Genomic DNA, 19,889 nt, shown 5'->3' on the forward strand with positions numbered 1-19,889 from the left:
AGTGGCTTCTCTGTGTAGTCTGACATGGTGGTTGTTAGAGTGCATTTCTGTGTTCTCTAATAATATGCTGTGTCCAGGTTGGTTCATCAAGTGCTCTGTATGACTGAATTCTCTGAGTTGGTCTGCAGTAACATTCATATTCCTTGATTCGTGTTTGGGCATTGCTGTGTTTAGTGGTCCCTGCGTAGACTTGTACTTGAAGATGTGAAGATGAAAGATGAAGGACTTTGGCCACGTAATTTTTTTTTCGTGTGAGGAGCAACCTGAGTTGCTTCTGGAGTGAGAGAATTGGCTGTCTGCAAGGACGTTGCCCAGGGGACGCCCGGATGTTTTGATATTTTACCATCCTTGTGGGAGGCTTCTCTCATGTCCCCGCATGGAGCTGGAGCTGATAGAGGGAGCTCATTCGCACTCTCACCGGGTGGGATTTGAACCTGGCAGCCTTCAGGTCAGCAACCCAACCTTCAAGTCACAAGGCTTTTATCCCCTAGGCCACCGGAGGCTCCTGGCCACATAATGAGAAGACAGGAAAGCTTGGAGAAGATAATGATGCTGGGGAAAATGGAAGGAAAAAGGAAGAGGGGACGACTAAGGGCAAGATGGATGGATGGTATCCTTGAAGTGACTGGCTTGACCTCGAAGGAGCTGGGGGTGGCGACGACGGCCGACAGGGTTGGTCCATAAGGTCAGGAAGAGTTGGAAGCGACTGAACGAATAACAAACAAATGTAGACTTGTCCACAGCTGCATGGTATGGAGCTGTCAGGAATGGTGGGAGTTGAAGCCCAGAACACCTGGAGGGCCGAAGTTGTCCCATGCCTGGTGTAGATGTACTTCCATAATAGAGATACAACTGCACCTTCCTTGTTCAGGTTTCGTAGAGTTAAGATTCGGAGGAGGAGGTGTTCTGTGATGTCACGGATTCAAAGGCGGGGCCTCGGCCGTATAAAAACTCCCTCGCAGCGCTTGGCTTGTACTGCGAGGGAAAGGAACGGAGCAGGCGGGCAGGAAGGTCCGGGCGAAGGGAAAGGAACGGAAGGGCGAGACGAGACCTCTGCGTGTGCCTCTCTCCCTCCGACGCGGCGGCTGCGATGGATTTACTGAGGACTATCGCTTACCAGCCGGGCAGCAGCGGGAGCCACAGCAGCAGCAGCACCGGGAGCAGCAGCAGGATGGCGGAGCAGGCGCTGGGCAAGGCTGCTTACAATGGGGAGTCGCGGAGGAAGAAGGCGGCCGAGCCCTCCGAGCACCACCCGCACGGCACCACCGAGATCTCCCGGATTATTACCGACCCCACCACGGGAAGGCGCTACTGCCGGGGAAAAGTCCTGGGCAAGGTAAACCGGCCCCGAGTGTCCATTGGCTGGGACTGGAGAAACGGACCGAGGTTGGGTGCATCCACACTGTAGGAGAATCGAGGCGCTTTGGCACCACCTTTGAAGCTTGCTCAGGCAATATTAGGAAGAGAAGGCTCTTCCGACTCCTATGATTCCATGGCAGGTGAAGTGGCACCAAAGGGCCATAATTCTGCAATGTAGATGCACCCATTGTTCTCCTGACCCGATCTACTTCGTTGCACCTCGTTTGGACATTGCTTGCACATACCCTTCAAGCCTCTCCATTCTCACATCCTCCATCCCTCTTTGAGCCCTCCCTTCCTTTCTCTCTCTGTCTCTTTAAGAAAGAAACTCATAAGGATAATGAATGATTGCATGTGGGTCTTCCTGGCCGGGGAGCTTGCAAGCTAGACATGAATATCCACCTGCAGCTTCTAGGCACAGGTGACTCCTCTCTGCTCCTTGTATTTCTCTCTAATTTTCATTTCACTGATTTCAGATTTGAGCCATTTCTGTTCCCCAGCAGAGTTTGCTACTAAGCACAATTCAGTGCTGGCTTTAGCCTATAAAGCCCTAAAAGGTTCCAGCCCAGCTTACCTGTCCAGACATATCTCCCTCTATGAACAATCACGGAGGTTAAGATCTTCTGGGGAGGCCCTGCTCTCAGTCCCACCTCCTTTTCAGGTGCAGCTGATGGGGACGGGAGACAGGACCTTCTCAGTGGTGGCCCCTCAGCTGTGGAAGTCTCTCCCCAGTGAGATCAGATTAGCACCATCCCTCTTGGCCGTCAGAAAGAAAACAAAGACATGGCTGTGGGAGCAAGGTTTTGGCCAGTAAAGTAATGCAGTGCAAGTAATAAATAGGGAACATGTATGTGCAATTGACAATTGGAATGGCTTCGGTTTACGATTTTGGGCCGTGTGATTTTATATTAGGATGTTTAATTTTATGTCCTTATTTCTAAATATTGTTTTATCTTACATTTAATCATCTTTATTGTTTTTAATGGACAGCTATATGTTTCTTGTCTAGATTTTATGATTTGGTTTTATATGTATGTTGAGCATTGAATTTTGCCATTTTTACGTTGTAAACTGCTTTGATTCCCCCTGGGGTAAGAAAAGCAGTATATAAATACAGTAAATAAATAAATAAATTTCTTACCAGTAGACTTGGCTCAGGTGGACCTGCAGAGAAGGTGGCTCCCCAAATAGGATCTATATGCAGGCCACGGCTTCCATGCAGAGCGAGTAGAGCGCTTGCATGCCATTATACGGAATGAATAGGTGGTGGTGACTGACGACAGGCTAGTTTGCTCTCTACAGATCATGCTTGCATCCCCTCTCCCCAAAATGGCTAACGTCATTTTTGGACAACCCATGTCTCGCAGGGAAAAAAATGGAACACACACAATTTGAAACGGTTAAATTTATTTGGAATTATGAGACTGTAATGACAATCTTGACTTTATAATTCATTATGTTCATGGTCATATTTTTCAAGGTGTCATTTGCATTTTTTTACCAGAATTAACGCACTCCCCTGAAAAATATATAAATTGTCAGTTGTCTTTTTATAAGGATCAAAAACCATGAATATGTATAAAACAGTACCCGAACTCTACGGATGCCTCCCTGGGTGGCTGCTTAGTTGGTGGAATGACAGGAGTAGCCCTGAATATGGCTGTTTGATTCACATTTCTCTATCTTGCTGCATGCACTTGCAGCAGACAGCTGTTGTCTGCTGCACTTTTCCTTCTGTGCATGGGGCGAGGTAGGCAATTGTGTGTCACAAAAGGAATAGGATGAATGTTGATAAACAGCCTGGCTTTCTATAGTTGTGATGATCATCAAGGGAAAAGTGGATGGCTATCCTGGTATAGGCATTTAGCCTGTTCTATCTAGGCTTTGTTCTAATTGCAAGAGATGAGGCTTGAATGGTTTTTTTTCTTTATTGTCCAAGAGTCTTGCCTCTGTTATAGACAAAGAAGAGCCAAAATTGAGCACTGGTTTGTACATTCTTCAGCCAATGATCAAGACCATTCCTGATTCTCACAAAATGGCTTGGACTCATTTTTCGTGTTCTCTGTGTTACTGCCTTGGCTCATTGTGTGATTTCTCTGCTGACTTGCTCTCCAAAGCCGGGCAAGGGTGGGGAATGGGAGAAGACAGATCCTTCCTGTGCTGTCACATCTAATATGCTTTGTCTGCCTTGTCTCTTCAGGGTGGCTTTGCAAAGTGTTACGAGATGACGGATCTGACAACGAACAAAGTCTATGCTGCAAAGATCATTCCTCACAGCAGAGTCGCTAAACCTCATCAAAGGGAAAAGGTGTGTGTGTATTTTGGCTCTGATGACATGACTTTCAGGAATGCCTTGACGTGCTTTGGCTGCCCTTCCCTTTTCCTCCTCCAGTGGCTTGCTCACGTGTAAGTCCTGTCTTCTTCCCACAGCCTGCAGCCACCGGTGCCAATAATGCCTCTCTTGTTCTTCTCCTCTTGCATTTTCCAGATTGATAAAGAGATCGAGTTGCACAGGATGCTCAACCACCGCCACATTGTGCAGTTCTACCACTACTTTGAGGACAAAGAGAACATTTACATTCTCCTTGAGTACTGCAGCCGAAGGGTGAGCATCCATTGGGAGAAATCCAGTATTCACTCTCCTGGCACTGATATGTTTAATATGTAAAAGGTATCTCCCATGGCTTCTCCAGGCAGTCCTTACCCCTTGCATTAACTCTAGCTTTCTACATATGTGAAATCTTAGCTGTGCGCTCAGCCCGGTGACTTTCTTTATTGTTTTTTCTTCTCACCAGTCTATGGCTCACATTTTGAAAGCAAGGAAGGTCTTGACAGCACCAGAAGTACGATACTACCTCAGGCAGATTGTGTCAGGATTAAAATACCTTCACGAGCAAGAGATCTTGCACCGAGATCTGAAACTAGGTAAGGCGACAAACCCTTCCGTTCACTTCCCTGAAAGAACAATGCTTTTCTCATAGACCTTGTTGCTGCTAAAACTGCACTTATGGGGATTAATTGATAGGATCAACATATTTTGCAAGGGAGTCCTGGAATGCTTGAGTAAGAGCATTAAGTACTCATTCATAAAAGAAAGAACAGTTTAGCTATGTGCTGGGCTTCTTGAGGGACAAGCCTGCACTTGTCTACTGTATTTCTGTGCAGCTCTGAACTCAACTGGCTTTTCCTTTTCTTTATGTCTGCAGGCAATTTCTTCATTAATGATGCTATGGAGCTGAAAGTGGGTGACTTTGGTTTGGCAGCAAGGCTTGAACCATTGGAGCACAGGAGACGGTAAGAGTTTGAGAAGGAGAACAATTGCCTAAATGTTATTTCTATCACCATCTAGCTTTCAGGTCTCCTTTGAATAGTATCTAGAGCCATAATTCCTAATGTAATCCATAATTGTGGAAGACATTGACTTTGATGAGGTGTAACTATTCATTGATAGAATCCAGTAGTTGAGCAGAATTTCCTACTGTTGTCTTTTCCTACAGTTTTATGCAGGGTGAGCAAATTAGTGCTTTCCAGATTAGTAATTAATCCCACTCCTCTGGTACTTTAATAGAGGATTCCTGCAGTGGCATGGAGGTGGACTAGATATCAATTGAAATCTTTTCCAGCTCTATCATTCTATATTGTACTACAGTTCCTATTAATCCTAGACAACTTAACCAGTAGTGAGGAATGATGGAAGCCACCATCTAGCAATACCTGAAGGGTAATGCCTGAGCTGCTGTTATGGTAGCACACATCAGCAGTAACAACATAACTACAATATTCTGTCTCTGCATAGTTTATTTCTTCCAACTGGCTTTTTGCTACAGTGTTATGAGCATGTCCGCGACAAAGGATGGTTTTGAGCAGCTTACTCATAGGAGTAATAGAAGATTAGCATGGAATCTGACCAGTCGAAAGTTATAGTCTCTTGATCAAAACTCAGGGTCTAGTTAGAACATGTCCACTGATGACTAGGTTGCCTTTAGTTTCATGAATGCATACTTTTAAAGCTGAGAAGGCTGTTTATTGCTATTGAATGGGTAGATTTTAATTCTGTTGCATTGTTTTCAGAACAATCTGTGGCACACCAAATTACCTTTCCCCAGAAGTGCTCAACAAACAGGGCCATGGCTGTGAATCTGACATATGGGCCCTAGGCTGTGTCATGTGAGTATCTGAGAAGTACTGAACAGGATTTTAAAGTCTATATATGATACAATGCATAGCACCTTGTTTTAGTAACTCTGCATCCTTACAAACTGTGTGATCCATAAATTACAGCAGTTAAGACTGTGAGAGTTCCTTATTTCACATTTATTTCTGCTAGTTATGAGTGAAGGCCTAGAGCTGGTGCAAGACATAGAAGTTCATTCCTCTGAGAAATGGAAAATGGAATGGAGCCAAGCTCTCTCTTCAAATGAAAGGGTTTCTGAACATTTTTGGATCTCCCACCTGTTTTGGCCCCTTATTCCCAGAAGCTTCAGCCAGCTTGGCTAGTAGTCAACAGTCAAGGGAGTTGAACTCCAAAACATTTGGAGGGCCAGATTCTGGAACTCTTCATAATTTCAGAGGTCCTTCTCCTCCCCCATCCCCACTTCCCTCTTTAGACCTTTTACCTGATTGACAAGAATGAAATCCAGAGTCTGCTGAATACAAAATGTATGCTCCACTGATGAGTTATAGACCCCTTCCAAATTACTTCCTACTATTTGGACTAAACATCTGCTGACATGTGAATGCTAAATAAGATAACAAGACCAGGATTCTGTTGGTGACTTATGCTTGTATATGACAAGCCATCCAGGCAAACAGTTGATCTTTTGTATAGGTCTGTGTAAAGAGGTCTCTTAAGACTTCCATAGGTAAGCATTTCCAGGGTTTTGCTCCTGGGAAGACAGTGGATGCAACTCCAACCTCTTCTCAGCAGTACAGACCCTTTGATTATTTCACAACCTGGTGTGATAATGCTGTTGTAGTGTTGCACAATGCCACCTCTGATCAGGATTTCAACACATATTGGAGCTTTCTCTGTATTTCACAAAATAGCCCTATGGCAGTGACTTCAAAAAACCCACCAGAGTTTTATCAGAAGCAATAATTTGAGAAATATTGTTGGCTGGAGGCAACTTAACAAGATTGAAATAATGAGATAAGTTTGTTTTAATTTTTGACAGGTATACAATGCTTCTGGGAAGGCCTCCATTTGAAACAACAAATCTGAAGGAAACGTACAGATGCATAAGAGAAGCGAAATACTCCTTGCCATCCTCTCTTTTGCCTCCTGCAAAGCACTTGATTGCAACCATGTTGTCGAAAAACCCCGAAGACCGCCCCACCTTAGACGACATTGTTCGGCATGACTTCTTTTTGCTGGTTTGTATCCTTTTTTTGCTTTTCACAACTCAGGGTGGTGGCAGTGGTTTTGCTTTGTGCTGAATACAGCTACCAGCTTGCTCACAGCCAGTTTTTAATATATCTTGTTCCCTCAGGGCTTCACACCAGAGAGGCTTCCAGCAAGCTGTTGTCACACAGTTCCTGATTTCAACTTGTCAAGCCCTGCGAAGAATTTCTTCAAGAAGGCTGCAGCAGCTCTCTTTGGGGGCAAGAAGGAAAAAGCAAGATATTTCGACACACACAGTAAGGATTTCTTTATGACTAGGTAGAGATTGCTGCACACCTGCTTCTGCCTTGCAATGTATTTGTAGCAACACATTAGGATGTTCAATTGGTTTCCCTTTTGGCTATGTGACAGTAGCAAGTACTTTAATTCTAAACTACTGCCACTTCTGAAGGCGTGTGGATGCTGCGTGCAGTTACAGCCAGGCTTTGTTACAGAGCTGTCAACAGGCAACAGAGTCAATCTGGTCTGCCAGCTTTATTATTGGCCATATGCTGTCATTCCTGTTCTGCCTACTCATTAATGGTGCTGCCTTGGTGATAATTGTATGTATTTCTCTGATTACCCAGAAAACTGGGTAGCAATGGCTACAGTAAAGCAAGGGCATGTGCCCTGTTGGAAAATACAGCAGGAAATTTCATATCAGGTGCATAGTGGTGTGAAATAAAAGCTTACAATTTGTGAATTACATTTTTTTTCCTCAGATCGACTTGCTAAAGAAGATGAAGAAATATATAAGCTGAGACATGACTTGAAAAAGACCTCAATCACCCAGCTGCCCATTAAACACCGCCTGGAGGAGGTAGGTGTGAGATGACCATGTAATAATCCCCAGAGCCTGGGAAGGTTCTTTTTTGGACTACAGCTCCCAGAATCCCCCAACCAGTATGGCAATTGTGCTCCAAAAATGACTCTACCAGGCTTTGGTACGGTTCTGGAATGGACTGATTGTATTGCTGAGCAGAGGTTTAAAATGAGTAGCTAGCAAATTCTTCTACACAGAGAGCTTGGGAATAATTTTGTGTCATGGATGTTGTGGCCTTTGACATTTTCCTGAGGGATCTCTGTGCTTCTGTTGAACTCATTAGCAGAAATCAGTGAGCATCTGTGTGTCTGTTCTCAGCACTGCATTTATCCTTTGAGATACAGCTTGGGTATCTCTTCTCATTCTTAGGAGTTTTAGCTTAGGATAAACCTATAATTGAAAATGTCAGTGTGCTCAAGCTTTATTTATTTACTCAGAAACATGCCGTTTGTAGCAGATGTGTAAGAATTAAGGACCTAGTAACCTAGACATTAGTAGGGGTAATATAACATGCTCTTCCCCATTCTTTACAATTACATACTTGATAAAAAGTACAAAATGACAAAAACCCGAAACCTGAATGCCAAAGGAAAGAACTGCCTTGGAAAAATTGAAAAAGAGCCTGGAAAATTTGTTTTTTGGACTATAACTTCCAAAATTTATCTGGCTCATTTATTCAAGAGCTGTAGTGCAATAAAGAGTAATTCTGCCAAATGCTGGCATGCAAGCTATAGCAGCTTTCAGAGTCTGATTTGATTCTCCCCCCCCCCCCCAAGATATCCTATGACTGCTATGATTTTGAGATAAGATTATGAAAATGATAAATGCATCTGGAGGATACCAGCTTGGTGGAGTTACTGTTAGACCAGTGGTTTTCAACCTGTAGGTCCCCAGATGTTTTTGGCTGTCAACTCCCAGAAATCCTAACAGCTGATAAACTGGCTGGGATTTTTGGGAGTTGTAGGCCAAAACACCTGGGGACCCACAGGTTGAGAACCACTGTATTAGACAGTGAATTGGTTCTCTGGTTGGAGTCAAGCGGGTTCTCAAGCATTGAGGAGATAAAGAAACAGAACATAGAGGTAGATTCCATTTGAATGGGTCTTTCAGTATTTCTGCATTGAAATGAGTAGCTGTAAACTACTGTCTGTTATCATGGCTGTAGAATGAATAGTGACAACACTTGGTTGATGACCAAAACGTTCATTGTAGCCTTGTTTTTCATGATGGAAATCCTTATGCTTAGTTTATATGAAATACAGAGGTGCACAATGACATTTCCTGGCATCTTGGTCATGGTGAAAGCCACTTTAGCCCTTGATTTTAAAATAATAAGCATTTCTTCTGATGAGATGTAATCACCACATACCTTTAATAATAAAGTAGCAGTAGTCATTTGTTTCTGAGAATTATATGAAGTTGCTCCTGGCTATGCTTGGAATTTACATTATGTTTTCTTTTTTCAGGAGATTCAGCCTCCTAACCTCACTGTGGCCAAACCTAGCATACTGACTGAAACCAAGCAAATCGATGCTATCCGCATGATAGTTCGAGGGACTCTGGGAAGTTGCAGTAGCAGCAGTGAGTGTAAGTATGACACATGGCTTCTACTGTATCAACATATGCTGAGTAGGTGGGGAGTTTTTTTAGCCTGTACTTCAAGGAAAAGTGTGAAATAAACCCCAGGAATCCACATTTTATCCTGCCCCCTGCCTTTCTACCATAATGATGAGGTTTTTCAATGGCAGAACTCAAATGCGATGGGAAAAGTCACAAAACTGTCATATTTTCCCTAAAGGATCTTTTAAAATGTGAATACTGAAAAAAACTGGAAAGTTCACTCCACATTAAATGCAGTAAACTGTAATATGGCTTCTGCAGCTAGGATCTTCACACCATAATCTAGGAGCGTAACCCAAGGGAGCTAGATATAATAGTATTGTTTCCAGCTTTTTTGTCAAAAACCATGAGCATACCTTCTTTTCCCCTCCCAGGCCTTGAAGATAGTACAATGGGAAGCGTAGCGGACACTGTTGCGAGAGTGTTACGTGGATGTCTGGAGAATATGCCAGAATCGGACAATATTCCCAAGGAACAGCTGACAGCCTCTTTCCAGTGGGTCACGAAATGGGTGGACTATTCAAACAAATATGGCTTTGGCTATCAGCTCTCGGACCACACTGTGGGTGTTCTATTCAACAATGGTGCACACATGAGTCTTCTTCCAGACAAAAAGTAAGTTGCTGATACAAATCCATGCTGTCACCTAATGATTCCCCTTGTCTTCATCTTAAACCTAACCTGTTGCACTTTTTGTTTTGCAGAACAGTCCACTACTATGCAGAGCTCGGCCAGTGTTCAGTTTTCTCTGCTACAGAGGCCCCTGAGCAATTCATTAGTCAAGTGACTATCCTGAAATACTTTTCTCACTACATGGAGGAGAATCTCATGGATGTAAGTTGTGGGGTTGAAAGACTTTGAAGACCTTTTATGGCTGACTTGATATGGCAAGCTCTGTTCTAAGCAAAATGTTTTCTCTTTTCTAGGGAGGTGATCTCCCCAGTGTAACGGATGTCCGCAGACCCAGGCTTTACCTTCTGCAGTGGTTAAAATCAGACAAAGCTTTGATGATGCTCTTCAATGATGGCACATTTCAGGTATGCTATGTTACTTTTCAGCATCTCTGTTTGTGGACACACTTCCCTAGACACATCCAGTGCCATTGTGTACTAAGCATAAACTGTCTTAAGGTACTTCCTGCAATTTGGTGTTACAGCAGCTAGAATACTTGCAATTTAAGACTGTCACAAAGGAGGTGACTGCTTACTAGGTGTGTTGGCCAAAAGCACAACTTCCACAAATAAAGAAGGCAACTTGCAATTCTACAATAAAATCTATAGGCAAAAATCTAACTTTACAAACTGGGCACAGCTTGCAATGATTCCAGGCTACTTTTCCTAAAATCGAGAGACTTAAGTAAAAGCAACGTACAGTTACATTCACATCATGTTGGTAATCATGGTCTAAATAGAACTTAGGCCATACTGAACACATCTGATTTTATGAGATTTCCATATTGAGGCAGAAGTGAATTTGGTTAGGACTTGCATGGGAGATACCTAGAGGGACGGGAGACATCTCCAGGTAGGACTAGAAAAGAACCCTGCCTAAAATCCTGGAAAGCCATTGTTAGTTAGAGTTGACAGAATTGGAATAGACCAATAACCTGAACCAACATAAGGCAGTATACTCCATTACATTTCTTATTATCAGATAAAGTATGCCCATTGAATCCCTGGGAATGTGATAATTCGGCATTTTTTGAAGTTCCACTGGATCTAAGCTGTTGGCTTTTGGCCCATCTATTCATGTTTCCACATGTGGGAAGCTTAAGGTTTCTTGTTGTGACTCTTCTGTGAAGCAACTTAGTGGGAGCATGACCCAGTTGGGCTATGTTATGGTGGGACACACAGAAGGCAGTTATGTGGCTTTGGAATCATGACTTGTAAAGGAAATCTTTAGTTCAGTCTTTACAAAACTGGTCATTTCGCAGTTGCAGTCTTTTGTAACCGAAATATGCCCATCTGCCTGTCACATGCAAAAAGACACTTCTATGAAGTGACTATTTGCCTAAAATTAAGCCTCATGAATGGCATTGTAGTGGATCTTATTGTGTCTTACTGCTGGATTTGGAGAATACAAATTATCATGAGAACTACAGTCAATTTGAATTTCTCTCATATTTCTGGATAGACTTCTCTAGAGCCAATATGGATCATTTTGTGCTCTTGATCTACCTGAGCTGTACAACCGCTCTGTGTTTCAAAAGTCTGGATAGTCTTATTCCTATTTATGACAAGGTTTAAATGTAGATCATCTGATTATGCAGAATGGAATCCTCTTCCTATCAGGGAGCTTGCTTCCTCCAAGCATACAGAAGAGTTCAAACTAGCTCTTAAATCTTAGGAACCAAAGAGACCTCATCCTTCTGGCAGATGTAGTTTAGCATGACTGAACTTTTGAATTTGTTAAAACTATCAGTTACAAATACACCTTAAGTGTTTACAGCAAGTAGTTAGTATGCTTGCCTGTTCAGGAAATATGAATATGTAAAACAGGAAGCATGGATTAAAATTCACTGAGCAAAGGCCATTTAGATCAGTCCACCCAGAATAGGGGCCCTGTAGAGAAAATTTAGCTGACAAGCTGCTAAACACAATAATGTGTGCAAAACATGCTTGTGTCTAAAAGGCTGGAACAAAATGCATTGAGCTACAAATTTTTATTCCTTGACAGGTGAACTTCTACCATGATCATACAAAAATCATCATTTGCAACCAAAATGAAGAGTATCTACTTACCTACATCAATGAAGATAGGTTATCGACAACATTTCGCTTAACCACGCTTCTGGTGTCTGGGTGTTCGTTGGAGCTGAAGCATCGAATGGAATATGCATTGAATATGTTGTTGCAAAGGTGTAATTAAAACAACTCTTCTAAAACCAAAAGGTCTTCTCTTACTGAAGTCTACTGTGGAAGAGTTGAGAGGAGAAAGATGAATATGCCCATGCGTGAGAAGTAGGGACTGGTACGAACACTTATCATCATCTTGTGTGCTGGGCTGGGACCAGACAAGGAGCCTTTGATCGTCGTTGTTGGATTAATGGTGTGACGAAGATTTTTTTTGGAATGCAGATTTCTTTGTTTGTACCCTTCTGAAGGGGTTGTTGAACTTGAAGCTCCACAGCAACTTGTTGTGATGGAGGACTTAAACTGTGAATATCACTCGGAATTGGGAGGGAGGGACTTTTGGTTGTGGAATAACTGTAAGGGGGCAGCTTCTGGCTGCGTAACTGTGAACTATGGCCATACGTTTCCTCGTATTTCTTCCAGGAACTGATCACACTTGTGGCTGGCAAAGTGCATTCCTTGTTGATATTTTTTTTATTTATTACAGCCTAAAGTGAAGTATTTATTACACACATTTTTTTTGTAACTGTGATTTTTAAATAAACTTTTGTTGGCAATAAAGATTGGGAAAAATCTGAACAATAGTTCCAATATGGCTTTTCTGTTATTATGTACATTTGGTAGGTAGAACTGCTTCCCAGGGTCAATGAGGAAAAGGTATAAGATCTTACATTTGGTTCCAGGAGAAAATGATTCCTAAATCAAATGGGGTAGACTGAGTGTTGTGCTTGCATATCCTCCACCAACATGAGCTGATGCACTGCTATTTCTAACCTAGCTTTATTCAATTTATACAAAAATAGTGCATATTGTTTGTAACTAGTTTAAAATAGTGATTCTTTTAATCAGAAATGTTAGTCACCAAAACTGCAACCTGGGAGTAATATAGAGTGAATGTATTGGTACTTGATTCTGAGAGAAAATGCAGAATTGCAATGCACTTCAACTCTCACAGCATTACTTTTTGAGCTGCGAAGTCTTATTTGCTACATAGAAAATGGACTGAGTCATCATCTGCTGTGCTAATTAGGGTTAATATATATATTACACACATTCTCTATCCCTGCATCTCAGCAATTGGGAGACTCAAGATATTTGGACAACTTCCAGAATTCTCTAAAAATTGGCCATGCTTTGGGAGTTAAAATCTAACATCTCAAGAGATTGCCTCACTGCTTGAGAAACATGCTTCTAAAACATTGTTCATCCTGATATTTCCTTGGTGTGTAAAAATATTTGGCTTGCCAACTTGTGTTCTGGTAAATGGCTCAGCCTTGGGAAGCTCCATGAACATTGTAGTCCCTCAGGCACGTTCTTTTCTTTCATTACCATTCCTAGAATATTCTCTTTTTAATAGTTCTGCTGTCTTTTTTGAAATGACAGACTGATCTGTGTAAAACTTGGCAAGATATAGAACAGAATCTTGAATTCAATGTTCTACATAGAAATATTAGTTTGCTTTCGCTGAAAGAATCCTAAGATGCTAACATGTAGGGTTTCAAATGATCACTTAATGTAGCAGATGTATGTACATGATAATGCTGGAACTGGTATGTCCAAGCAATTTATCTGTATCGGTTCAGCAGCTATGAATCTGAATTGAGGAGTAAAGTGATAAAACCTAGAGGGAATCAAAGATTGAGAGTAAGAGAAAACTCAATCTTCATTTTGTCTCCAGATTTTGATACTGAGGCAGTCAGTCACACTGTGATGACAAAACTCTAACAAAGGAAGGTATTGTAGGTTTCTCAATTCATGAGAAAGCAATTCTGGTGTCTTTAATTTCTTAACTATATGCTGATAATTTGTCAATAGATTTTGTTAAGTTAAACATCCTTGTATCATGAACTCTTGTTGATGTGGTGGGAAACTTGTGGTTGTTCTGGATATTTTGGACATTTGCTCTTTAAAACTCCAGCTCCACAAGTTACAGGACTCTAAAACATCTTGCATGTCCAAAGGTTTTCCAGTCCTAATACAAGAGAGGTTCATAAAATAATATTTATGAAAATGCTTATAGACCTAGAAAATTGAGAGAGAAGTGTCCAATACACCCTACAATGGGGTGAATTAGGAACCATCCTCTTGCTTTAGAATAGTCATTTGACAGGTGTTGTTTTTATGTAGGAAGAAAGTAACCGGCATTCTGTATGAATAGTCTGATTGGATGTCCCATCAACATAATCTTTCTAGCTTGCATTGTGTATCTCCCAAACATAAGAACATGGCTAAGAAGGACAAATAAGAACATAAGACCCATGAGAATAAGGCTACAAATGACCACAAAGTTTCTATTTCAATCCCTGCTGCTGTCAGAACAATTTCTCATTTTCCAGTAGGTTAGAATTAGAAAAGTCTTCATTTGCTTTGCTTAAATTTGCTGGTGGCTCTGTCACTGTTTTCTATTCAGGGGCTCACTGGATGTGATGCTGTCACTTTACCAGTCCAGGTGTTTTTGTGTTGTTTTTACATTTGAATGTGTTTTCTGTGATGTGAGATGCCACCAAGATTCTGCCGTTCTCTCTTCAGCATTCAAGGTCCTAGAAGGGTTTGAGTGCACATTTTACTGTCTTGTGGGTGTTAAGAAGGCTCTCCAGGGATGACACAACATATTTTATTTCCAGAGGTGGTGCAGCAAATAGGACAGCTATGGAGAAGGCCTTTTCTTGTTTAGCCATAAATCATACCTATGAAGATACAGGAACTTTAAGAAGGATAGGGATAGCCCTAAAACACAGTGTAGACTTTCACTATTTTTAAAAAGATAAATCACATACTGTTAATATGAGCATAATGTTGGACATTTTATCATATATGGTGGTCTTGCGGAAAGGCCCAGAAATATTGGATTCAAATACATTTGATTCCAGAAGACATTACTGGGAAGATATTATTCAGAAAGAAAATCTGGGAGATTGCTACACTATATGACAACTGCAGCAAGAATTGTATATGCTCAGAGTTGGAAGGAACCAGTTATCTCTACACAAGAAGAATGGCTGATGAAGATGTGTGATTTAGCTGAGATGGACAAGTTGACTATCCTGATTAAGGAGAAATCTTTGGCTAACTTTAAGCAAGATTGGGATCAATTCATTATCTTTTTACAACAACAGTGTCAACTGGGATTCATGAATTAATAGAGAGTTGCCTAAAGTGGAAGTGTGATACATTAAAAGGAGCACCACTGCTGGCCACTGCCAGCTGCTGCCAGCCAGTGACAAGGTCCATATATGTGTGTTCTTTTTATTATGTTTTATTTATAGTTGTAATTATAGTATTAGTGGGCAGCACACAGTAGTTTTGATAGTTTTATATATCTAAACATTCATTGGTATGTTTTATTTTGTCTTTTTCTTGTATAAAATTACTTTTGAAATTCTATATCATACACTGTCTTCTGTCCACATGATGTCAGAATTTGTTGTTCTCCTAAGCCCTGAGGGACGTCTGGCGAGCTAGCTAGCATGAATAACAAAAAAGAAATCAGGAACCGAAGACTCCACCAGTATGAAGGCAATTGAGAGAGACTTTATTCAATTTACGCAAAAAAGGACACTTGTACAGCATGGATGCTAGAAGGATACAAGTGTAAAAATGTTTCCACAAGCAGACATCTTTTTACACAGAAGTTTCCATTCACTGACATTGTCCTATTTTGAAATCTCCCTCCCTTTTCCCTGATTGGCCAACTATGCTGGCTGGTGCCTTCCTTGGCTTCTGATTGGTTGGGAGGCAGGTTCAAGCTGGCTCCTGCTCCAATTGGTGGAGGCATTGGTGACGTAGCTGGAGATCTCCACCCAGCTGGGCAGGGAAGCCCGGAAGCCTCCAATCAACCGGCTGCAGCAGTCCAACGGAGGGAGTCCTGACGGCCATGCCCGCCCATGGATGTGTAGTCCTGGAATGTGGTGAAAAATGGAAAAGTCCAAAGCCAATCTGACAGGATTATGCAAATGCATGGTCTTTCCAGATGACACAAGGGGGTTGTTGTCCCAGATGTGTTTCCACGTCCAGAGACAAAGAGAAAGTCCAAAGGTGAAGATATATGGATGGGATTGCAATCACAATTTTTGTCTAGACCTTTGTCCTGTGACTATCCAAGATGGCCTCCTGTTGGGATCTGGGAAGGTCCTTTGTCCAAGGATTATGACCAATCTTCGGTTGCCATCAGGGGTGTAGAAGCGGTGTCTGGAAGATTACTCAAGGGAATAGGTTACTGGGGTATACAGTTTCTGATTTCATGAACATTTGCCTTTTAAAAATATAATTTGATAATAAAGTAATAATAAAAAGTAATGAAAATAATAAAAATAGAAGAGAAACAGTTTTTGTGTGATGCCTAGTAAGAGAGGGGGAGAGGAGTGGAGAGATATGAAAGAAGGGGGAAGAGTGGGGGGTCTCACCAAGGCAGAGCAGAAGCTGAGGAAGTCATTTGCAGTATTTTACTATATTTTTAACCTATCCGATTATGCCCACGTTAACAGAAGAAATAAAATAAATAAAAAATAAGAAGGAGAGAAGTGAGGGGAGATACATAGTAGCCAGGGAAGGCATGAAGGAGATACAAAGTAGCTGGGGTGGAAAAATGGAGGTGCTTTGGCTACAATGTGGACATCCTGCTGGCTTCCTGGTTGTTGGTTTTTTTGGGGGAGCGGGGGGGGGGAACCAGCTAGCTGGTCCTCTCTTTGGAGCTTTGGAGGCCAGCTAGTGCAAACTGGCTCCAGACAAATGGCTGGGTTGGGGGTGCGTGGATATTTGATGGTCACGTTGGGTGGTCTGCTGCTGGTCCTGGGGAGTCCCGAGGGACCATAGGAGATGGAGGCTGTTTCCAGTTCATTATGGCCTCCGTCTTTGGGAGAACTACAGCTCACGGAGTCCATTTCATGTATATATTTTATTATTCCATGTATATATTTTATTTATTTTATTAAATTCATATATAAATCTTTGCTCCAGAAAAACTATCCTTTGTCATCTATGACCAATAGTCACATACATTCCTAGGTCACAAAATGTTCCCTTCAGCTTTCTATTGCTAGGAGTTACTCCTGAGAACAGAAATGTTACAGCGGATATTACTACAACACATTAAGCTCCCTTTGTTGTGTCACAAACAGAGATGTAAGCAAAAGACCTGGAGGAAGTAGAGGAGATGCCGGTGCATCAAAGACAAGTTAGGTACAACACGGTGGCTTATTTCTTTTGTAATGAAGATATTTTATGTTGTGCATGAGACCAAAAAGCATGATAGGGATTTGCTGCAGCTCAAGAGGCTTAGAATTGAGGCCGTTCCCTACCTTATCCTATCACTGCAGTGCTGGCATGCCATTCCTTTGCACAGATGAAATCTGTTAGCTGCCACTCTCCATCTCTCACGCACACTCTTCAGCCAGGTTTGCTGTTGCTGTGGGAGACCTGTGGAAAAAGCTGTTGTTTCCTGCTGTCTTTGTTGTGTCATGGTGACCTGGTTCGTTCCTTTGTAGCCTTCTGCCCTTTGGCAGATGTGGATAAACACAGGAATGTTATTGGGCAAAATAAATCATCTTGAAAAGCTCAGTTGAATAAAGACAGTGCTGTCTATGGTTGGAAAGGTTTGCCTTGTCTACTTTAGGACTTGTATCTATGGAGGAAAACCTCCAACTTTTTTGGAGGGGAGGATATTTTTATTCAGACACTGTCTGTCCATCTTTGCACAGATAGCTAAAAATCCTTGGGATTTAATGGGATTTTTTTTCCTGTACGGGGAGTTGAATATTCAGACAATTTACCTCCTATCCCACTCTATTTCAGGTAAAGTCTCAAGACCAGCTGTGACTTTTGAAAGCCACAAGAGGATATGCTTCTTCTTTTTGAACCCCAAGAAGTTGCAATATAGGCAAAGCTTGTTTCTTGTGTAGGTTTTTTTGCTTCAGTTCCTGCAGTACCTCCAAATGGTTCCTGGTTATATGTTACACAAGGAAGGATGGGGAAGGTAGGCAACCCTGCTCCAGAGCACAGTTAACCACAGTTTCTATTGGTCAATACAATCTGTTATATTTACAGCATGATTGGATGGAGAGGTGGGACTAGTAAGTATGAGGTGGGCAATAGAGGAGCAGAAGGGCTTGGCTTTTATCAGGACTGCTGTACAACCTCAATATCCACTAAAATTTGAAGTCCACACCACGTCACCACTTCAAAACATGGATAATAGCAGACCATATAGAATTGCTAGACATCAACTTGAAGGCACACAACAAGAACAAAGAGAGTTATGTCAATGAAACTGGAATATAAAGAGTTATCTTTATAAACTTAGCTATAACTGTGACTACCTAAGTTTCAAAAATAACTTTCCAAATTGTAGTACAGGGTGTGATCCTCCTGGGTATAGGACTGTAGCTATAGTTTGACTTAGCAGTTTAATATTCAATACTCAAAAGCAATTATTTTGATTGTCTAGCTGACAAGAGAAAGGTCAATAGAGACAGTTCTCAAAGCCTGGAAACTGCTTAGAGATTTTGTGCTTAAAAATGACATCTTTTTGTTTTGATGATTAGAAAGAATACATTATTGTAAGACTGGGAAATGTGACAATATTGGTAGGATAGAGGCATAACTATATATATATAACTAAGCCAGTTTGGCATAGTGTCTAACTATGACTTTGTCCAAATCCCTATTCGGCCTTGGAAACCCATTGGATGACCTTGGGAAAGTCACACACTCTTACACACAACCCACATTGCAGAACTGTAACAGTTTGACACCACTTTAACAGTCATGGCTCTATCCTATGGAATCATGGAATGTGTGGTTTGCTGTGGCACCAGAGCTCTCTGACAGGTAAATATCTCACAAAACTACAAATCCTACTATTCCATAGCATTCAAGCATGGCAGTTAAGGTAACATCAAATTGCTACAATTCTGTAGTGTAGATCCAGCTTCAGAAAAACCCGGTGATAGATTCACCTTCAGGCTGCCATAAACTGGACATGACTTGACAGCACACCACCACCCCACAACAACAACAACAACAACAACAACAACAACAACAACAACAACAACAGCAACATACTTAACTAGTGAAAGGAAAAATGGAAGTCACTTCTTTTTCTCTTTTTCTTCATTTTTGCTCTGTATTCTTGAATTTTTGTTTTATTGTATTTTAGTTCCTTATTTTTCTTTGTTCCATATCTATGTTTTTTAATGTATTTTAAAACTCTCAAAATTAATTTTAAGAAAGCAATTATTTGTATTGCATATACAAAAATATACAATAAAAGCAGGTATGGGTTGCTAGGTTTATTCTTGCATTTGGCCTTGGGAACAACAATGACAACTGCTTGTTGAAGTGCTCAGGAAATAAAAGTGTTCTTTGATTCAGTTACAGTCAATCGTTTCCGTTCGAAAGGGTGTTTGTGTGTTTGTGTGTGTGTGTGTGTGTATTTAATTCAGTTTTTTATTGAGCACTGTTCTGTCACAGAGCAATCTCTACTGATGGAACTTCACTGAACAACAATTGACATCTTTAGAACATATATTTTAAGTGTTATTACCTGCAATCTGTTGATTCAGATGTTTGACGAAAGGCAACAGTGCCTTCCTTCTTACATATTAAAAACAATTTGTCTGTCACTTGAAATGGGAAGCTCCATTATCCTCCCTAAATATCCTCCATAGATCACTTCTAGTAAGAAGCTACAATGCATATTTTAATTGGCTCATCAATCAATTGCTTAGTTTGAAGAAACCCAGCAAATGACAAGTTATGTCTATCAGCAGAAAGAAAGAGAGCGAGAGAGATGCAACTACTAGAAATGTACAGTAAATGCCTGTAATCCATGGGGAGCTTTGAGCTAAATGGCTGCTTA

The 19,889-nt window shown here is 41.4% G+C and overlaps 1 protein-coding gene across 1 annotated transcript; it reads left to right on the plus strand.

Annotated features, from left to right (window-relative positions):
* The first annotated feature begins 963 nt into the window (after positions 1 to 963).
* plk2 (polo like kinase 2) lies at positions 964 to 12,618 on the plus strand. Its single transcript, XM_003216246.4, has 14 exons — positions 964 to 1,336; positions 3,560 to 3,667; positions 3,848 to 3,964; positions 4,155 to 4,284; positions 4,566 to 4,653; positions 5,431 to 5,526; positions 6,534 to 6,732; positions 6,849 to 6,996; positions 7,462 to 7,559; positions 9,029 to 9,149; positions 9,557 to 9,797; positions 9,887 to 10,016; positions 10,109 to 10,219; positions 11,859 to 12,618. The coding sequence occupies exons 1-14, from the start codon at positions 1,091 to 1,093 to the stop codon at positions 12,048 to 12,050; spliced, it is 2,025 nt and encodes a 674-aa protein (XP_003216294.3). The 5' UTR covers positions 964 to 1,090; the 3' UTR covers positions 12,051 to 12,618.
* Positions 12,619 to 19,889: the final 7,271 nt, after the last annotated feature.

The sequence above is a fragment of the Anolis carolinensis genome, chromosome 2 (genome assembly GCF_035594765.1).
Source record: "Anolis carolinensis isolate JA03-04 chromosome 2, rAnoCar3.1.pri, whole genome shotgun sequence".
NCBI classification, from domain to species: domain Eukaryota; kingdom Metazoa; phylum Chordata; class Lepidosauria; order Squamata; family Dactyloidae; genus Anolis; species Anolis carolinensis.